The following is a 21,006-nucleotide window of genomic DNA, read 5'->3' as shown; positions in this document are numbered from 1 at the left end:
AAAACACTCCAGCACTCTGCTACGGGATAGGCAATCATCACCATAAACTTGTTTCATCAATCGAAATGTTTCGGTAAAAGTTTTACCAATTTTAAAACAAAATTTAAGGTTGGCTCTTTGTTTGAAGCTCATTTTCACACCGTTAGCACAAACATACTGACACTTAAAACACAATAACTTCATTTCCAACCAATGAACTGTCATGAAATTCTCACTGAACAATCGAAAAAGATAGTAGATTCTAACGCACTAGTCGACATATAGATGGCGCCACCAGAGGTTGCTAGATTCAAAAAGTCCTGTTTACTTTGGAAAACTTCTTGTATTTGTACATATTTTACTTACACTTGGCGTCCATTAAAAGTTACCGAATTGAAAGCCATAAGTACGATTATTTCCATTTAATGTAATTAATTTTACATAATTAATTTATTGAGTACCACGTTTCAAAACATCTAATGTGATGTATGTATGTATTTATGTATGTATATATGAGCGTTGATTTTATTTATTCCAATACGTTATGTCTGTATTGTAGTATTTAATTTTCTGTAAAAGTTACATTCATAAAACGTTTAATGCAAATGCAACACACACATACACACAAAGAAGTGCATGCACGCGCGTACATAAGTTCATCGACTTTCACTTGACTCCTTCTAAAAAATCTCTTCATGTAAATGCTAAAATCGGATTTCTAAAAACTTTCTCTTAAGATTAAATTAACGGAAGTTCCAGCGGCGTTCAGTGTAAACAATATCTCAATAATTTTACGATTTAAGCTAAAATTGTACAATAAATCAATTCGCCAAGCAAATCAGTGCGTTCAACATGTTTTCGTCTAAACTAAATTTTGTCAAATTATAAAAGTTAGAACAATAAATTATTTTTGTATTTCATTCAATTAACTCTAGGAGCTTAAAACACTAATTAATTAATTTAGTTACATTGAGTATACGCATACATATGTATTGCAAATCCTTAGACTACGAGCTAATTAAAAATGCATGGCATATTGCATCATCTTCGCCAACAAACGCACCTCACACACACACACACTCGCATGCGCAATGGCGTGCGAATGCGCTGTGTGCGAGCGTCGTGTTTAAAAATGTCTCACATTGAACTTTCATCTTAATTTTCTACGTATTCACTGCAGATGCCATACTTTTCCTTGAAATTACTTTATTTGCTTGATTCTGCTCAAGAATTATTTCAATATTTGATTTTTCTCGCTAAAAATTCCTTAAAGTTTAAACAATTACTTTAACGTAAATAAATTGCCATCCAGAGGACTATCACATTGGAATGCGGCGCACCAGCAGATACTCGGAGAACTGTTGCCCCTCTACGCCGCCGCCGGTGCTCGCCTCGATGGTGAAGCCGGCATTTAGTAGGCGTGTCAGCACCTGCACCGAATTCAACTTGCAGTAGCCGTTCAATGGAAAGCGTATGATTTGCCGCCAATCGCCCTGGTTCCACGACACGCCGCTGCGGCTGGTCTGTGTGCCCTGATTGGCTTCGGGAAAGACTTCGTCGAGTAGTGAACGCTCGGCGGAGAGCATAATGCGCTCACCCAAGTCGGGTGATATATGCAATGCGACCACTTCGTAATTATATTCGGGGGAGGAGTTGGTGCGCGGGCTGCTTTTGATGCGTGCCGGAGGTGTTGGTGGCGCCACTAGATAATTGCCATTGCGTACGCGATCCTTGCGCATGCTCTCCAGTTGTTTGATCATCGCTGCAAGTGAGGAAATGCATACAAGCATATTAGAGTTTTGTAATATTTTTAAAACTGTACAGTTATGTACTATATGTGAAATTAATACAATATTTTGTAAAATGTATATGGTACTCTTTAGAAGAATGTACCAGATCCCGAGATGGAAACTCGAAAGGCTTAATGGAGTTAAGTTAACCCTAGAGGAGTGTGGCAAGTAGCTGAGAGTAATTTTGGCAGCAAACTCATTGTGGAAGAGAGGATAAAAAGGCTTGTAAGAAAATGCTGAGGGCCTATCACCTGCCCTCAAGCATTAACGTTAGACAGCGGTAGTCAATCCAATTTTGTTTTACCGTGCTTTAGTATGGTGTCAGCAAAATATCATACAGTTTACAGTTGGAGCGAATACAGCAGCTCGCTACTAGACTACTGAGATAGCTAAGAACATAGAAAAGAAATCAATATAAAATTAAATTTCCGAAAGGGTTGCCAGCGGATGAGGGGGGATAGCATGTTATAAGAATATACAGGATCGCCAAGATCAAGTACAAGAGCTCCAAAGAAACTTACACATTCTTTTTACTCACACGGTCAAAAAGCACTACGAGACCGTTGTTGCCATAGTGATAAGTCACAACTTACTGACATCGGATGAAAGCCGGATGGGCATATGTAAGGATGGGACATGCATAAAGAGCAGGGAAGTAGGCAGCAGCCTTGAACACCTCGATTTGAACCCCTGCTCTGTCCAGACTTTCAAGAGTTTGTCTTAGATGTCTAGGAGCTTCAAGGTTTAAGGGACTAGATCTAGTATAAAAATTAGATATCAAGTTTACCTTAAACTTCGCAAAATCATTCACACCAATAATAATTCCAGTTTTTAGTTACTCATTTATGTTGGCTCTCTTTGAAGGGACTATGCTATGCCTCCTAAGTATATACCCGTGAAAGCGATAACTGGAGAACGACTTGAAGTATTATATATTAATAAAAACCGATATGTCTCCAGCTGGAACCCCCCCCCAACAGAAGAACTTGACAAAAACACTTAAGCTTGAGCCCAGTCATCAAATAAGCGACGAATTTTAAATTTGGCACATGAGTTCGCAGTGGAAGGGAGCATATACGGCTCAAAAATATTTATAATTTCGCTTATGGAAAAGTATTGAATTGGAAATCAATTTCTTTTATCGAAAAGTTTTGCAGGCACCCGCCTTTTTATACAACCCCCGAGAGCAGTCAATGGTTCTTTACTCTCAATCAAAACCTTTCTCGCTTATATTATATAAAGACATACATATGTGACTCAATTATGTTTACTTACGTTCCACCTCAAAGTAACGTGCCTCCTCGAGCAGCAATTCGAGATCGGGAAAATCATCGGCAATCAAAAGTCTTGAGTTTCTCATGAAGTTCAGTACGTGTCGGAACATGCCCCCATCACGATCAATGAAATAGTGCTGTTTCAGCGAGTCCAACACAATCGGTATGGTGCCGTTGAAGAGCTTTGCCAACTTTGAGTCCGGATACTTGGTGAGCGTTTCCAATGAGCTAGTGTAAATCGTGCCACCCACATCGATATGTACGGGTGCCGTGTATCTCGAGGCAGCTGCTACGCACGGTATGCCGGTAATGGGCTTGTGATTGGCATGCAAATAGGAACTGGCGCTGGCGGCAGACGTGCTACCAGGAGCGCTGGATGCTCCGCCACCCACGCTGGTCGGCAAACCAATTGGGGGCACCGATGAGCTGGCTGGCGGTGTGGGTGTGGGCGAGGAGGAATTCGAGATCGTCGGTGAGACAGTGGGTGAGGCGCTGCAAGTTAAAGAAGTAAATATAGTCTGTTGCCGCGAATATGTATCTGTTGAAGCTTACCTTATTTTAATGTCGCCTCTGGCAAAGATACGTCCCGTCGATGACAGATCGCGGGGTTCGAGGGATTTTGTATCTCTTTCGCGTTCGCGGTCCATATCGCATTTTTTTCTGCAAAGATGAGAAAAGTGTAAAGATTTTATTATAACTTTTTGTCAAAACTGTACAGTTCATTTAACGAATAATGGTTCAATTGGCACAAATTCAATCTCTGCTCTCTTTGTTAAACTATTTCGCTCTACCTAAACGAAACGAACTACCTATTGCATATCGAAAAGTGAGTTTTGTTGTAGCTTTAGCCTGAAAACTTCAGAAACTGATTGGCGCTCTATTCACATGCGATTTGACATATTTTACGACCGCGCCACCACACTAACTCGCGCACACTTCACGATTCAATCCTTTTCTCTTACCACACACTCCAGTCTCGCGGCATTGGCGCGTAGGTTCTGCGCGTTAAGCTCGTTCGCTGAAGAAAATGCCGCAGTGCCTGCAGCTGCAGTACCGGCAGCGGTGTGTAACAATAACAAGAACACAAATATATGAACACAACAACATTGTGTGGGTTACAGTGTGCCGTCACAGCGTTCCATTTTTCGCCTCATCTACCATATGTAACTGCCGCTCACGAGGTCTTCGTGTATTCCTTTGAGCTATAAGAGGTTTGGGTCGGCATTTTTATTCGGTTTATTTTGTTAGCGCATAAAAGCTTAACTTTTCAGCTTTGATTTTTTGTCTACGCTGAGAGTTATGTAAATCTTTCACAGTTAACACAGTGGGGCACACGCAACAAGTATTCAAAGTAAGAGTAAGAGTGGGTGATTTCCAGTCGCTGCGTCGTGTGTTGAAATGCTCGGTCAATAGGATGATGGGTTGATAATAAAGAAAACGCTTTGAAAGGATCATCTCGTTTTAGTCAAGGTCAACTTTTGAGACAAAAATGAACAAGGTATACAATATCAAGTTTGTCACGCTGTTTGTAACAAACAGAAGAAAATGTCAGAGACCCTAAAAATATATATATATATAAATGAGTTGAAATTCTTCTTCTTGTCTGTGCAAGCTCTAACTTGAGTAATCGTCATGAAACTGTGTACACGTGTTCCTTGTTCGAATCGAAAAGGCTAGTGATATTCCAACCCATTCAAGCTAAAGCAGCCAAATTAGGCCAGGAAAAATTATGCTGGCCCCTCTTGCAATAGCGTGATAATAGGTAAAATCGAATAAAATAGCTGAGTTTATACCCCATACATAGGCCGATATATGAGTTCTCTTAATTAAATTGAGAGCATAATACAACTTAGTGAAATACCAAATTTGATTGTAATCCATACACAATTTCGTCGAATAATCAATGTTGAACTCTTTCGCTATTTTTTTAAATTAAAATTTGCCCACACCTGAAGGTATTTCCCTGAATTTGACCCATACTTATTGCACGGGTATGGAATATTCGATTATACCTGAACCTAACCCTTCCATACTTGTTATATTTACAAATATTAAGTTATTGCAATCGATCGAAATTAAAAGAGGAACAAAATTTTAGCGAAAATAAACTCATAAACTTCGGAGCAAACCCACAAAATTCAAAGGCGAAATCAGTTGAAAAAGTTTGCCAAACTCAAAAGAAAACTGAAGCAAATGCCTGGAGCTGAATTTATAGTTGTTGTTGTTATTTCGAGTCAAAGATTGCATCCGTTTAGCTGCGAAGGTGTGTGTGTGACCAAAGGGAAAATGGCGCACGAGTTTTGCCAAACATGATCGCCGAAAGTGTGCGGGTATGTGGGGTTATATGTAAATATGTATGAACGTATGGTGTACTAGTCTACAGAAATATGAGTTACAGACAGCGACAAGGTTGTATCCCGGGCTACAATAAACAAGGAATAAGGTTGGGTTAAATTGGGGAAGAATCGAACGTTAGATATTCTCGAAAATTGCAAATATATAAAGGGTGTGAAATACTTTGAAAAGAATAATAATTGTAAGGAAAGTTCGCTGATTTTCTAATTATGTATTGATATTAGGGCTAGTCGGTGTGTCTCAATGTGAAATTTAAAAAAATCGATTTTTTTTCATATATCGATTGCTTATACCTTTCAATTCGATATCTCAAACAGGTTTCGAATTATGTTCATTTAAATGGCAGCCGTCAATTGTCAATGTAGGCAATCAAAACGAGTGCATAAGAATAACCGGTAGCGTAGAGCCGCCATTTACAGTGGAGCCATTAATACATTTACCGACTCACTCTCAGTAAATGGCGTACTTGTAGTCAAAGCACCACTCTTTGCAGGTGACGAGCTCGAGTTGCCGCGAAAATCGAGAGTGATCCTTGCGCAGTTTCGCTCTAATTACTGCAGCAGGTTAAACTCTTACTTATACAGAATTGACAATGACATGTGAAACGTGCACCGAGTCCCCGCATGACACTAACCACCTCTTTGCGTATCCTGCTAACCATACACCTCTCGCACTCCTTTCCCCGTCGAAACAGCACGTTTCCTGGGTCTACCATTGGATGCCCTCGATGGCAACTTTTCTAACCCTTACCATCCTAACGGAAACTGGATAATCGTCGTCCCCGACCATATAGGTGCCATACAAAACTATTAATCATAATCCAGTTCAGTTGAAACTTTTGTGTTTGTGAAGAGTTTGTATTTCTGGTCACGGCGACGAACACGACATCTCAACAAAAACCAACAACTCGCTTCTTAATATTTTAGATTGTCAGAAGTACGATATGTATGTCTAATTTTGATTTTATTTCTGAAGACTTCAGTTATATAGAGACTTTCTAATAAATCAAAGCCATATTTTCTTTTAAGGGTGCAAATACAAGTATGTTAGCTGCCTTCACGATCTTGGGATTGTATTCGCTATTTGATTTCCTAAATACTATATCGTATTAAGTGGACCTTAAACAACTAACATTGTTAAATAATTTCTCACAGAGTGGATGATATATAGTGTGTCTTCTCTTTTTAGTACAGTACGGCATTTAGCCACCCGTATACAACGCCACGCATAATTAAGTAAACCACCAAAAATCGTTTGGTTACAAGAAAACTAGAGCAGTCGCAACAAGATTTCGATGTGACTTTAAAGCTGCCCTCACCATTTTTGATATGGTACAATGTTGCTGAAGGCAGTAGCGAGCTAAAATTCATTGCGCCAAAGCTAGAGTTTGTAGCTTTGCATTAATCCATATGTATCTATCCTTTTCTCTGTGTTTCTTTTCTCCTGGAGCACATAATAATATTTCATCGTGACGAAAAATGTGGCAAGCTTAAAATTCCTGCAGGCTCTTTAGCCGGAATTAGTGCCATACATAGAAGGGTGCATTTTCAACGGTACCCAAGTACATGCCACATAGCCACACGCATATGAAGTTGCATGTAAATACAAGAAAGTATGCAAGCGCTGATGTGGGCACTAAACACTTAGAGAGCTGCAACTTGAAGTTTTTCGAAAGTCATATAACCTATAAGCGCTCTGAGCTCACAGTTTACATTGTTTCACAGTGGACCATTCAAATAAAAACAAGAATTCGATAAGCTGTGTCTACATGCTCTTAAAGCCGACGCGTTAGTGAAACAATTAGAGCAATTAGAATCGAAGTCGAGCATTTTGGCTTCGACTAGCAACTGAAGTTTACGTTCGTAAGTAGCTGGCACAGCAAGCAGCGGCAGCAGCGCCTGTTCAATTAGCAGTAAGATATCTGGAACAACAACAACAGTAGCCAATAACATAAACTCTCCGAATGCTGCCTGTGGCGCTGTGTGTGTAATCCTTGTGGCAACGTACATAAGTAGGAATGAGCCTTTATCCGTGTACTCTTCCGTCCATGCCTCCCCAGTGGAACGCTTCGAGTCACAAAAAAGAGAAAACTTTTCTTTCCTCTATATTTGTTTGTGTTTACTTACTAGTATATGTGTTTGTATTTGTATTTAAAAGATATTGCATGTGCATACTCGCCAATGTGGATGTGTTCTTGTGCCGGTGTAGGTGTGCATGTGCAAACATCTGTATCTTAGCATACGTAGAAAAGTTTTTCAGGCATAAACCTTATCTCAATTTTAAACCGCCCTCAGAGGTTTTGTGCTTTGCTTCGGCTCAACTGAAGCCAAAACCGAAACCACACTACACTAAGAATGCCACACATATGTAAAATCCTATAAGCAAATGCACACAAACACACAGACACGCACCAATTCGCTTTAATATCAACAAAAGCCAGCTACGACTCAATGAAGGCAGCGTGGCTAGGGAGTGAGAGATAAAACAAATGAAAAGTACCTACAAGCGGATTTGTTTGAAATAACATGTGTGTTAATGTGTATAGCTCCCGTGTGGGAAAATCTGTCTTGTAAAACAATCTGATAGTCCACATCACGGATATGTATTTTAGTACGTAGTACCCAAGGATTTAAGCAATTACAGATTTAATAAATGTCATCAGACTTTTTTGAGCAGTTGACATGAAAATCAGATCTTTGGTGAACATACTTTTTTCCCAAAAAGTTCCGCAAGCATTAAAATAGAGCAGGTTCTTGCTGATCTCAGTAAATTTAAATTGAGCAGAAATTATCAGTGGTTATTAAAATGTCAATTTCCACACTTGCTTGATTCTCAGCATGGTTTACCTATGCACTAATAACTATAACAGACTATGCCAGAATCCTCCTACCATTTAATAAATATAGCTAAGATGACACTAGAATACATTGTTGATTTAACAGAAGTCCAAATTTTCCAGCAGGGTAGTTACTGCGCTACTTCCGATGCCTAACTTAACAATACGGCGCTTGCAGCTTGATATTCTTATGAAATATCGTTTGTCCTCCCACAATAATCAAAATATCAAGTTCATAGTGCAGGCAAGGCGACAGAATAAAACAGTGCATAAACAGCGAATGAAGTTAAACTAGGGAGGAGGGCGGAAAAGTAGACGCAGCGTCTCGTTGTCGCTGAAGCAGAAAAACTGCACTGAGAAATTATCGCTCGAAGGCGCAACGAGGTAGCGGATATACTGGAAGGCTCGGAACAGTGGAAGCAGAACGACCAAATATTTTTTTATTAAATGTGAGAAGAAAAATTCTGTTAGATCATAGTTACTAAAAGAGTTTTTGAAGACAACACTCGAGCCGATAAAAAACGGTGTGTATTTTGTACACATTCAAGCTCCATTTCATTTACAAGAATACCCGAAAACTTTCAGTAATGATACAAAAAGAGTCTTTAGAACTAAAGCTTAACAAACAACGCTCTGTTATTTAGGTTTTATATAAAGTACCGTTATTTTCTTTTGGAATTGGACATTCATAACCTGAATTGTAGTGCTGAACAAAGTGAACAATCAAATACTTGTCATTGTAAGGAAAACTTTTTTTTGACGAATTTCGTCACAAAATTTTGCAAGTCATCGCCTTAATCTTCGGAGAAATTTTTGAGTTCGATCTACTAAATCATATACTTGACATACAAGCTGACCGATCAAAAACCGGTCATTGTATGGAAAACTTTTTTTCTGATGAGATGCATTTAAAAAATTTGGCATAGATTATTATCCAAGGCGTCGCTGTAATCTCGGGACATATTGTTGAGATCGGACCACTTTATCTTATAGCTGTCATACAAACTGACCTATCAAAATCAAGCTAAAGACCTTTTGATACCCTTTTATGCTATGAGCAAAGTACCTGTGAAGGGTATTATAGCTTCGGTGCAGCCGAAGTTAACGCGCACTCGATACACTGTGCTGCTTTCGAGAATTTGAAAATAAAAGCAGTAAATCACTCGCTACATGCAGGGTAAGGCATCTTTCCATATCGCATACTCACTACTCATTTGAGTAAAACTTTGAACTCATATGGATCTCAGTACACATAAGCACACATATTTACCCATACGAGAGTATGCACTTCCCCTTAAAGTTCTAAACGCTTTGCTTGAAACGTTACGAAAGTTTTCCTTCTCCTCTCATTTTTTTGCAAAATATCCGAACTAATAGACGTACACTGCAACTCCCACTGCCCCAATGCAACAGCGCCATCAGCAACTCCACCCAAGCATAAGCCACCAACAGCACTAACAGCGACTAAAGATTATACTCACACACACACACAGGCGAGTATAGACTAGATGAAGACACACCAGAGAATTGCACCGAAGGCAATATGGGAAACAAAAACACAAAAACGAAGATAGAATAAAACGAGAAAAGCGAGCGGAAGAATCTAAAGCTGGGCAAATCGATGAGGTGGACGATGATGACGACGCCGACGACGACTGCGATAGCGTTGTCGGATGTGAAACAAAACAAAACAAAACAAAAATATTTGGAAAACTAAAATAACAACAATAACAATGGCGAAAGCAACAGCAATGTTTACCAAAAACGAATACGAAAGAAGCACACAAATCAAAAACTCCTTGGGGCCAAGTTAAGAAAAATTCATCGCCTACGGGCATTTGGATGGGTTTCGTTTCATTTGGTTTGATTCTGGTTTCATTGCGTTACCGCTTCTTCGCACAAACACATGCTGGCACATACGACGAATAGGTCCGTCCGTTTGCCAAGCGCTCAGAGGCGCAAGTACTTGGTGCTGGTCTGAGTCCAGGGTCGAGGTGGTTCGGTGTTTGCCTCTTTTTGTTTGGTTGGTAAGATGTTTGTGCGGTGGTTTGTTGTTATTGTTGCAGTGTTGCCTTTTGGACTGAATTAAATCACAACGCTGATGAGATGGCAAATGAAAAACTTTGGCCTGTGCGCGCTCCGACGCGGCGGCAACCCGAGGTAGACGAGGTGGGACGACGTGTCAGAGGCATGAGTGCAGTGGAACAGCAATATGTGGAGGCAAACAATGCTTAGAGCCAAAAGGCGATAACGACACTGAGCAAGGACTCGGATGACAATAATGGTGACGGCAAAGGCGGCGCACACGACTGGGCCGGTGATGGTGGCGATGGTGACGGTGGAGAGTGACTTCGCTAACTGGCTGTTGGGTTAGTAAGAGGATGGCCGCGAGCAATGAAGGATGCATGGCAGTATGGTTGAATGATTCGTAGGGATGATGGTGGACAGGCTACAAACGAAGTGGATGTTGTGAGTATGTATGTGGGAGTGTGTGTATGTGTGTACACGAATGCCCTACAGCCAGAGAAGTCGCCGTAGTGGGAATAGAAGTTACACTCGCTCTTACCTCTGCTTTAGAATACACACATACACACTTGAGTATGTATGTGTATGCGTTTGTGTGTGGGTGACTTATGAGTTGATATGCAATGTACCATATATATTTATACATATTTACATGTTAGTGCATGTATGCGCCTTCGTCTACTCGGCGAACTGAATGTACGTACACATACGAACATACGCATGCTTGTACGTGTGTGCATGTATGCAAGACGCAGCGCAACAAAGTTGTGCAAATATATTTGTATGGGCACTTGTAGATATTAAAAGACTGGAGGGCTTTCAAAAACAAACTTTGAAAAATTTATTAGAAAATATGAAATAAAGAATCCACGTACATACGTCAATACATATACACACTGTACACTACAAACACACGTCGTCTATTCGTTAGTTCAAACACATAACGAAATGTACGTTCGACTAATAAAGCACTGGAACACTGCAACATTTTCAGTGAGTAATTTATTTTTCCGAGGTAGAAATTTTGTGCAATATTTTTCGTTTGCACTGCACTACACTGAAAAAGAACGCATAGGAAGGGTTATGCTCGGGTCCTTCCGAAACAAAATTTAATTAATTTTTTTTTTTAATAATTGAAAGGTTGTAATATATTTCCACGCGTATAGAAAACTATATGTTTTTAAGGTATCGATCTGAAATTTTGCTCATTTATCGAAACCGTCAATATCGGAACCTGGAGCTGGCACCGATCGATCCAGCTCTTGCATGGGACGTTTTGTATTTGTGAAGGGTATTACAGCTTTCGTAACCGTATTTCCATTTTTTCTTGCTTCGCTTTCATTGGCGGACATTTCACAAAAGGAGAGAGCCATAGACCTGAAACCTCAGTTCCCCATGTTTATCTATCAGATTAATTTGCGACTTTTCCCATGAAATTGGATAGTATCCAAAACTAAGAATTGCATGGAAGAGCAAAGAGAGCACCTCTACAACAGTATTTGGTAATTCAATTAGCATTTTAATAATTTACTGTGCTGGCGGCTTTTTTTGGATTAAGTTCTTCTATGAATCTAATAATTTCGGAAAGTGAAGCCCTAAAAGACTTGATCAACTTGTTAGCTATGGCGGGTAAGATTGACAGCTTAAAGTTGTTCTTTCGTTACTTTGAAATATTTATCTTTCTAGGTGATTTGCTTCAATCAGCCTTTTCCTCGGGCGCGTTCTCTCCGGTCAACAAAAAATGACTTAAACATGCTTTACTTATTGGTTGCAGAACAAAAATGTACTACGACTTTGCTAAACTTGTAAAAATCTATAATACGAGGTGTGTTCAATTAAAGTATCGCGAATTTTGTGTTTTTCAAAAATTATTTATTTAGTTCATGAATTCAGGTCTTTCTCCACTTGGTCCTTCCAAAGGGAGTGTTTTCGTCCATTCGGACAACATGACCTAGCCAGCGCTGTCTTTTAATCTTCGAAGCACTTCAAAATATCATTTCGTCGTATTTTCTTCAGCTCCTCCTTCGATGCCGTCTTTTCTCGTCAAGAGAAGCGTAACGTCGTGCTTTCATGGGCCTCTTCAGTTTAGGAAACAAGAAAAAGTCACACTCAGTCCGAAGCAGGGGAATTATCCTGCGTTGGCTGCAGGCATCATTAGTGTGTTGTTTTCGGCCAAAGGTCGCGCACAAGCAACGATGTGTGTGAGCAGGGGCGTTATCGTATTTTTGTTCTTCCACAAATCCGGGCGTTTCAGGCGGATTGCTCACGCAGTTTACACAGCCGTATAACTTGCAGGTAATATTCCTTATTGACCGTTCTTCCTTGTGGCAATAACTCATGATGCACCACGCCCCTGCAATCGAAGAAAACTGTCAGTTACGATTCGCGATACTTTTTTAACACACCTCGTATAGTGAACGACCTTAAAAATTATCGTGTAAACACTTCCGAAATGAAAAGCATTGTTTAGTTGCATTTATCTCTAAGGAATCCTTAGATTTTGCATAGATCTCCATCCACAGTAAGCCGTATACAAAAGTTTGCCCCTCGAGTTCGATCAAATTTCACCTATTATCGAAACATGTTGCTAAGACCATAAAAGTTCCAATCACTTAACGGTTTTTTTGCTAACATAATCTAAACAAATCTGTGGTAGACAATATTTGTTCAGATCTCGTGGTTTTTATAATTCTTAATTAGAATTTTTTGCCGATGATTTGAAACACTTCATATTAGTTTCATTCTAACGAAGTTCAATAATATCTAAAGTTACCAAAATTTTCTTTACTTGTTTAATCTCTTTATTAATTTAACTTCATGCTACTTCAAACTCCTCATCTTTAATCAGATGTCTTGACAGAATTCTCACTCATTTTCAGTTTTACCTTTAAAACTCAGAAAATAGTCCACAATTTATATTTTTAGAATCATTTGAGAGGAAAACTGGAAATCAACACAAAGACCTTGATCTTAGATCGGCCGTATTTATATATGAACGATTCTATAAGCATTTCACCGTCAGGTTTTCACAACTAAGAAATGGCAATATGGAAAAACTCTATATTTCAGACGGACTAAAACGAGCGTAATTCATAGAATGTGTGAACATGTTAATCAACACTATTGCGCATAATACCAACAACTAACTGTGGGCGCTAGCAACTGTGAGTATCGTCGTATGTGTGTATGCTGGTTTGTTTAAATAATTGCAATATTACATGTATAATTGTTTTTACGGTTTCATTGCTACTAGAATATGAATTGCACTGCTCTGAGTTCCAGCCGTCTCTGCTGTGTGCTTTTGGTTGTGCTGCTTGTTGGCCAAAAATTTCATTAAATCTCTCCCATTGTTGAGTTATGTATCTTACATGGGCGCGCCTGCAGCTACTTGTCAAATTCACATAGGCACACACACACACATAAACACATACCTACACGCATGTGGAGATGTGAATAAAAGTAAACTTCTCGGCTCGTGCATTCATTGGGCCTTATGACCGTTGCTGCAGCGGCGGATAACTTCAGTGACTTTCTTTCAACTTCCCGATATTTTACTTGCAATCACAAATTTCTACAAAGAGATGCATTGCTTTCGGCCAATCATCGATGTTTTGTATATCTCCATCGTGTGTGGTGTTCACATACATATGTATATCCGCACTTATATTCACCATAGATTTGTTGCAACAAGATGTCGGCTTTGAATTTTTGTAAAAATATTTCCTTTTCTTAAAAGTATATCAACAACGAAAATCTGTCTTTGTCTACTAATTTTAATAAATTCGTTATCAGTAAATACAATGCATTTAAATATATTTCCAGCATCATCATACTCAAAAATTGAAAAATCCAATCTGTTGGAAGTTTATTTACGCTCCAAGCCCACAAGATGTTATACCCTCAGGGCACAGCATGTTCAAAAAACTAAAAAAATATTTTCGTTTTCCAAAGTGGAGGTTTACGTTTATTGCAGAAAAAAAATAAAAAACTGACTGTCTTGATATATGTAGCTAACGTATATTTAATACTTGCTTTAATCCTTCGTGTTGTATGTAATGATTGCAACTTGCAACTAATTGTTGCGCATATTCCACAGGAAATGACCTTCAGGTATGTTACAATAGCCGAACGATCGATGTTGATGTTAAATATTTTTTTGATATATTGTCATTGAAGCCAAAACATTCTCAGCTGGATTGGAGTCTCGTCACTGTGATGGCTAATCTAGGGTAATAATATGGTTTTCTTGATTCCAATGAGTAAAGTGTCTGTACCTACATTTCGGATCATTCTCTTCATGCCTCAAAAGAACAATAAATATGACCTCATTTATAGATGTCACGTGATTTCTCCCTCTTCCTGTCTTGTCATTCACGTTTCCTGTCTACACAAATGTATTATTCGTGATTGACTAATCTTCAGTTTTGTCCAGTTGGCACCCTTAGTATGCTTCGTTATAAAGACTACTTCAGAGCACAGAGTTTTTTTATTTCCCTGTACGATGTGACACACTAAGAAGATCGAAAAAAACTAACCGAATTGTACGCGTCCCTTATCGCAATTGAACCTGTGTAGCTTTCCTTGAACAGATCGCGTAAAACAAAACTTTATTTTTTGAACGCACTGTAACAATAAAAAATGGCTTTCAGATTTTTAAGTACTCTGTAACGTACATCAGTGAGCAGTAAAACCTTATTTTCAAATTCTTTAAGTTGAAGAATAGTTATTATGGGAACAAAAAAAAAATTAATGCTTCTGAAAGAGTGTTCAACTCATTCACACATGAAAGGGATCGCTTACAATTATTGCCGCTGCACATTTCCTCACACAAATTTAGTGGTAAGACTAAGTGGAAGTATTTTCAATGCTCCCGCGCCAAATATAGCAATCTTATGTAATTAAAAGTCCTGTTGATCCCGCGATCATAAAGCTTAAGAATGGCTGCATGGAAAAATTGAGAAGGAAGTAAATGCGGAAAATGAAATAAGACATAAGAATTCGAATGTAGGTTAAGTTTCGTTATGAAACCTATTGGATTATGGTATTTGGACTTTCCGTAAAAATTGGATAGTGCCTACAAAAAATGAAAATAAATCTTCATTCACTGCTATAAAAAATTATTGCAAGCAGTGTAAAATACTGAACACGAAAACTATTGCTAATTCTGAAAGAAATTTTTAGTTGCGCATAAGGTAAACAATAGTTTTTCAATATGTGATATTCTACTTGACCTTTAGAAATACACTTCTTCAGAACTAAAAACAGATTTTGAGCTTATTTTATGGATTAAACAGTTTTGTTAGTGACATCAAAAAGTAGTCCTGTTTTTACTCCGATTTCAGCAAAGACGGTATTTGGAAGTACTTGACAAGTATGACGTGTATTTTTGATATCAGATATTTTAAAAGACGCATCTATGATTTTAAGCCAGATCATAGTAAGTATAATAAACCATCTTCGTACCTTACTTTAGGTTTCTCGGATTGGATCGGATTAGGTTTCTTTCAAAATTAACGAGATATAAATATAATTTTGAGACCAAACATTTTTACAAAACTCGATATTTTTAATTCTATTTTCTGAATGGACATATCTCTAAGAGCACGCATAGAAAATTTCATATCGTTCTGTTGAATATTTTCGTAAATACACGCAAATTTGAAAGGCGTTTCAGAGTGCTTGAAAGAGCATTCCAGACATCAAACGAGTTTTTCTCAAAATTGGTTTTTTCGAAGTGGGAGACCAACGAGCTTCTAAATATAATTTAACGGCCATTTTGTTATTTTATTTTGCTTACTCTTTTTACTTGCTTTACGCGATTTAACATTACTTTATCAAAATAATCTTTTTTTTTTTGATGAGCTGTAGTTCCTATTCAAAAAACTAATTTTTCTAATACTAAGTCTTAAAATACAGTTAAAAGTTATCAGAAAAAATTTCTCGAAAATGCTTTTTTTCCAACTTCTAACTGTATAACCTTTGTTTCCTAAAATATATAAAGACCGAAAATATATAAAGTCGGTTCACACCTTACTGTAGAAGAAGCTCTGTTTCATGCATATGTACCATCCAACGAAGGCCTCTCGTAAACAGAATTAATCTATATGGATCAGCCTATTTGATGTGAACTATAAAATAAATATTTAAACTACTGAATATTTTAATCAATTAATTCCGCAAGTGCCCCAGAGCTTTAGCACATTGCTTTAATTGCTTCAGGTCAAGCGCAATCTGGCACTTTGCCGTTTGAGTGCCCGAGTGCGTCTCTGACAGCTTGTCATACGAAATTTTTACAGTTTACCGTTGGATGGCGTTGTCGTAATGACTCGTGGACAACGGTTTGAATATTCAATGGCGCTGAGTGTAATGATAATTATGCTTTTGGTACTGTTATGTGGCTAACACAAATGACGCGTTGCAACAACAAAGGTGTATAAACAAGAGCACGAAGGTGTTTGTCAAATGACAACACACAACCGTTGTGCAACAACCACACAGTTTCAATTGTAAGAACGGCTGTGCGCTGCGCCAAAACTCACACTTGCACTGTCAACAGCTACAATGGCTGCAACGGCAACACAAAATAAACGACAGTGCCCAACCGTCAGCGCTGCCATTGACGCGTATGCGTAAACAACAATGCAATAATACACGTGTGCGCTTAATTAATGCAACAGGGAGGTGCGCAGTGGCGGCGCCAGCTGCATTGCCGCCAACTTCATCGACATCGCTGAAGTCTCATTAAGCAATTAAAAGATAATTAACACATTTTTGCACCTTGACTGCCAGTGTTGCCACACAGGTTGGCGGTGTTGTTGCTTTTTCACACGCATCGCCGTGCTGTTTTGCGCTGGGCGAGTTTGCTTGCCACACGCGCTTACGCGGAAGGTGTCAAAACCACTAAAAAGGCAACAACGCAACTTGACTGCCAGCGACAACAGCAGCAACAACATCAGGTGCAGTTGCTGCACGGCGTGCCGGTGTTTGTGGCATGCGTATTTAAGTTCACATATGCTGCGAGTGCACGCGTGTGTATTGATAGTGCCTGTATTTGTTATTGTAGCATATGTTGCTTGTTGCACGGCACTAGCTGCAGCAATAACAAATAACAACAACTCGGACTTGCTCGGCTGATTGCTACAATCAAAAAGTCAATTTGCGCGCAACGCGAAATGGCAAGTTGCCACGTCGCGGAGTTGCAAATTGAGCGCGTAAAATTTACCAACAAAAGTCTGCCTAAGAGGACGGCTAGTCCAAAACGCACACACACACACACACACCTAACTGTGTCAACATAGGAAGTCGCTGGCGTGCATGCTTATTTACATAAATGTGAGCTCTTTTACCGTAGATAGGTATGTATGTATGTGTGTTTGACGGAGTAGCAGTTGCATGTGTGCATATACGCGCTGCAAATATGCATAAGCGCATGTGGTGTTGTTGCCAGCGACAACTGGTAGTTTGTGGAACGCTTTCTTGGCAATGAAGAATTTAGAGTTCGGCATTGGCCAATAAACGACTAAAATATTATGATGTGAAAATGGGAACGGATCATTACACAGTGCTAAAAAGCTCCTAGCGCTCTCTTAGGTTAGGTTAGGATAAGTTCTTTGGCTGATCCTGAACAGCGGTGATCGCGCTTGAATTATAATTATCATATATAGTACTTTGTGAGTCCAGAACAAGAGAAATGTTAACTTTGGTTGCACCGAAGCTCTTCACAAATTCAAAAGATTCCACACAAGAACTTAATTTTGATCCCCCCCCCCCCCGATAAGTTTGTTATGGCAGCATACGCCCTCTTCGAAAAAAAAAAAACACACTTTTACAGTTTTTGAAGTTATACTTCTTAAACGAGTTCGGAAAAGGTTGCGATAATTGTTTAACGCTTACATATTTGCGCTAGCTTGTCGGCGAAGATGTTCGAGCAGCAAGGGAAGCGATGATAATCGGCGATCCTTTGTTAGTTTCTCAACTATTTTGTGTGACTTTTGGTTGAAATATTCTGCGTTGGCTGTTGAAAAGTTAAGACTATACTTCACAGGATCATTTTTGTAGTCAGTCTTCATTTACTTTCTTTGCAAATCGAAAGTATTAGCACCCGCGATGAGGAGCTATATCGTTTTATCTGACAGCGTGAGGTTTATGAACTTCATTTGTAATTTTGTCTTGTGGCATATTAGAAATGATGTTTCTTCGATGATCGCTCGGTTACGGATAAAACGACTTCTGCGTGGTGATTTTAATTAATAAATTCCAAGGTTTTATACAAATAATTATATATAAGAATGCAATCAATAAGTAAAGTATATATGTATATATAATAGGTACAGTACGCATATGTATGCTTGCGCATTATTTTTCTTTCGTTTCTGTTTCATTTCTGCGAATTCTCAACTAACGGGTGATTTTTTTTGAGGTTAGGATTATTCATGCATTAGTATTTGACAGATCACGTGGGATTAAGACATGGTGTCAAAGAGAAAGATGCTCAGTATGCTTTTGACATCATCATCAGAATAGACTTACTAACGAGCAAACGCTTGCAAATCATTGAATTTTATTACCAAATCAGTGTTCGGTTCGAAATGTGTTTTCGCGCGCGTGTTTTTGTTCAGCGATGATGGGACTCATTTACCGCTCTGGTTGAATGGCTACGTAAATAAGCAAAAAATTGCCGCATTTGGGGTGGAAGAGCAACCAGAAGCCGTTCAAGAAAATGCCCATGCATCCCGAAAAAATGCACTGTTTGGTGTGATGGTTTGTACGCTGGTGGAATCATTGGACCGTATTTTTTTCAAAGATGCTGTTGGACGCAACGTTTACGGTGAATGGCGACCGCTATCGTTCGATGCTGAACAAACTTTTTGTTGCACAAAAATGGAAGAACTGAACTTGGTTGACATGTGGTTTCAACAAGATGGCGCTACATGCCACACAGCTCGCGATTCTATGGCCATTTTTGAGGGAGGGAAAAACTTCGGACAACAATTCATCTCAAGAAATGGACCCGTAAGTTGGCCACCAAGATCATGCGAATTTTAACGCCTTTTAGACTATTTTTGTGGGGCTACGTCAAGTCTAAAAGTCTACAGAAATAAGCCAGAACTATTCCAGCTTTGGAAGACAACATTTCCGAAGAAATTCGGGCTATTCGGCCGAAATGCTCGAAAAAAGTTGCCCAAAATTGGACTTTCCGAATGGACCACCTAAGACGCAGCCGCGGTCAACATTTAAATGAAATTATCTTCAAAAAGTAAATGTCATGAACCAATCTAAACGTTTCAAATAAAGAACCGATGAGATTTTTGCAAATTTTATGCGTTTTTTTTTTTTAAAAAAAAAGTTATCAAGCTCTTAAAAAATCACCCTATATTTTGATTGACTTTTGGTTGAGTATCTGCGTTAGCCGTTGAAAAGTTAAGACTTCACAGGACCATTTCTGTAGACAGTATTTATTTACTAATTACTTCGTGTTCTATATAATATTGACTTACTATTTGTAGTATTAGTACACGGTGAATAGTGATTCAAACAAACAATAAAATAAGTGAAAGTAATAATGCGCATAACACAGCGGATTCCGGGTTATGTGATGGTAAGTTTCTCATGAATATTTCAATTGTCCGTAATAGATGCACCTTGTGCATTAAACTTGTGCTCTTGAAACTAATATCAATTGGATTGGCAAAAATTTTAGTGGCTTGATTTTAAATTGATTTTACAGTGGAAAAAGACAGTGCAGTCCATGTTTCAAGAGGGGGGAAAACAGCACAATATTATCGTGAATACCGAGCACGAAAGAAAGCAGAGCGGGAAAAGGAGAAATTGGGAATGATAGCTGGCAGTCAATCGAGGAAGAGGAAAACAGCTGAGGAATATTAGAGAGAGTACCGAGCGCGTAAAAAAGATTCAACGTCTGCTGTTCCATTAATCTCTGCGGGAGCATCTATAACTACTGATGAATCAACGATCGATAATTGACGATAATTGCTGGGCCTTCAACGCGTGTTGATGGATTAATGACGACTGGACCTCCGATCAATGTTGATCCATCAATGATTGGTGGACCTTCTACGCGCATTGATCCATCAACGATTGCTGGACCTTCTACGTTCCTTGCGAGAGATTTCAATATCAATTTCTCATTGCCAGACAGAAGCTATACCATTACTGGCATTCCTCAGAGAGAAATTTTCATTTAGAAATGACCCTACGACAAAAGGAGGTACGACTATTGAGGCGGTTATTCGCGAGGAAAATATAGATAAAATAGATGTAATACATTTCATATCGTATTTTAGTTATCATAATCCAATTGTAAATATTATATATATCAATCCGTCAGAACCCAGACATGATAATTGATTTGGACTTTGCTTTATAATAAATTTAGAAAATTTGGATTTAAGAAAGTATTGATCACTCCACCATATTTTTATTCTTTCCCTCTCGATAGTTTTCTTTCATACAAAATTATATGCATTTCTTGGAATATTATTAAGAAGTTTCACTTCTTCACGCACCTTTTTTTTAAGAGACAACCACTTTCATTAAATTCATGTTTAAAGCATTAAAGCAAGACTTATTTTGGTGAAAAATTCAAGCACAAACACATAAAAAACCTTATAACTACAATTTTTTATGAACAATAATAATGTAATTTTTAAACAAGTTATTTACATATTTTGAGTTTTGTGCGTTCTGTATTTAATATTAGAGTGCAGAACAAAGCAAAATAAAATTA

General features: G+C 38.6%; 1 protein-coding gene and 1 non-coding gene across 3 annotated transcripts in view; one reads left to right on the top strand and one right to left on the bottom strand.

The window, feature by feature from the left end:
* Positions 1 to 386: 386 nt before the first annotated feature.
* LOC105227699 (BTB/POZ domain-containing protein Tiwaz) overlaps positions 387 to 21,006 on the bottom strand; it is an 89,418-nt gene continuing 68,798 nt past the window's right edge. For both annotated transcript variants that reach the window (XM_011207190.4, XM_011207189.4), the window contains exons 4-6: positions 3,596 to 3,703; positions 3,045 to 3,535; positions 387 to 1,741 (exon numbers count right to left, since the gene is read on the bottom strand). In XM_011207190.4, the coding sequence (XP_011205492.1) occupies positions 1,299 to 1,741; positions 3,045 to 3,535; positions 3,596 to 3,690 (1,029 nt within the window). In that variant the 5' untranslated portion in view covers positions 3,691 to 3,703 and the 3' untranslated portion in view covers positions 387 to 1,298. The remainder of the gene's footprint in view (positions 1,742 to 3,044; positions 3,536 to 3,595; positions 3,704 to 21,006) is intronic.
* Positions 18,287 to 18,497, top strand: LOC125777912 (small nucleolar RNA U3). The gene has a single exon (XR_007422455.1). It is a non-coding gene; the product is annotated as a small nucleolar RNA U3 (small nucleolar RNA).

The sequence above is a fragment of the Bactrocera dorsalis genome, chromosome 3, assembly GCF_023373825.1.
Source record: "Bactrocera dorsalis isolate Fly_Bdor chromosome 3, ASM2337382v1, whole genome shotgun sequence".
Classification (NCBI taxonomy): domain Eukaryota; kingdom Metazoa; phylum Arthropoda; class Insecta; order Diptera; family Tephritidae; genus Bactrocera; species Bactrocera dorsalis.
The sequence above is the reverse complement of the archived record's forward strand: the minus strand, read 5'-3'. Positions and strand labels throughout refer to the sequence as shown.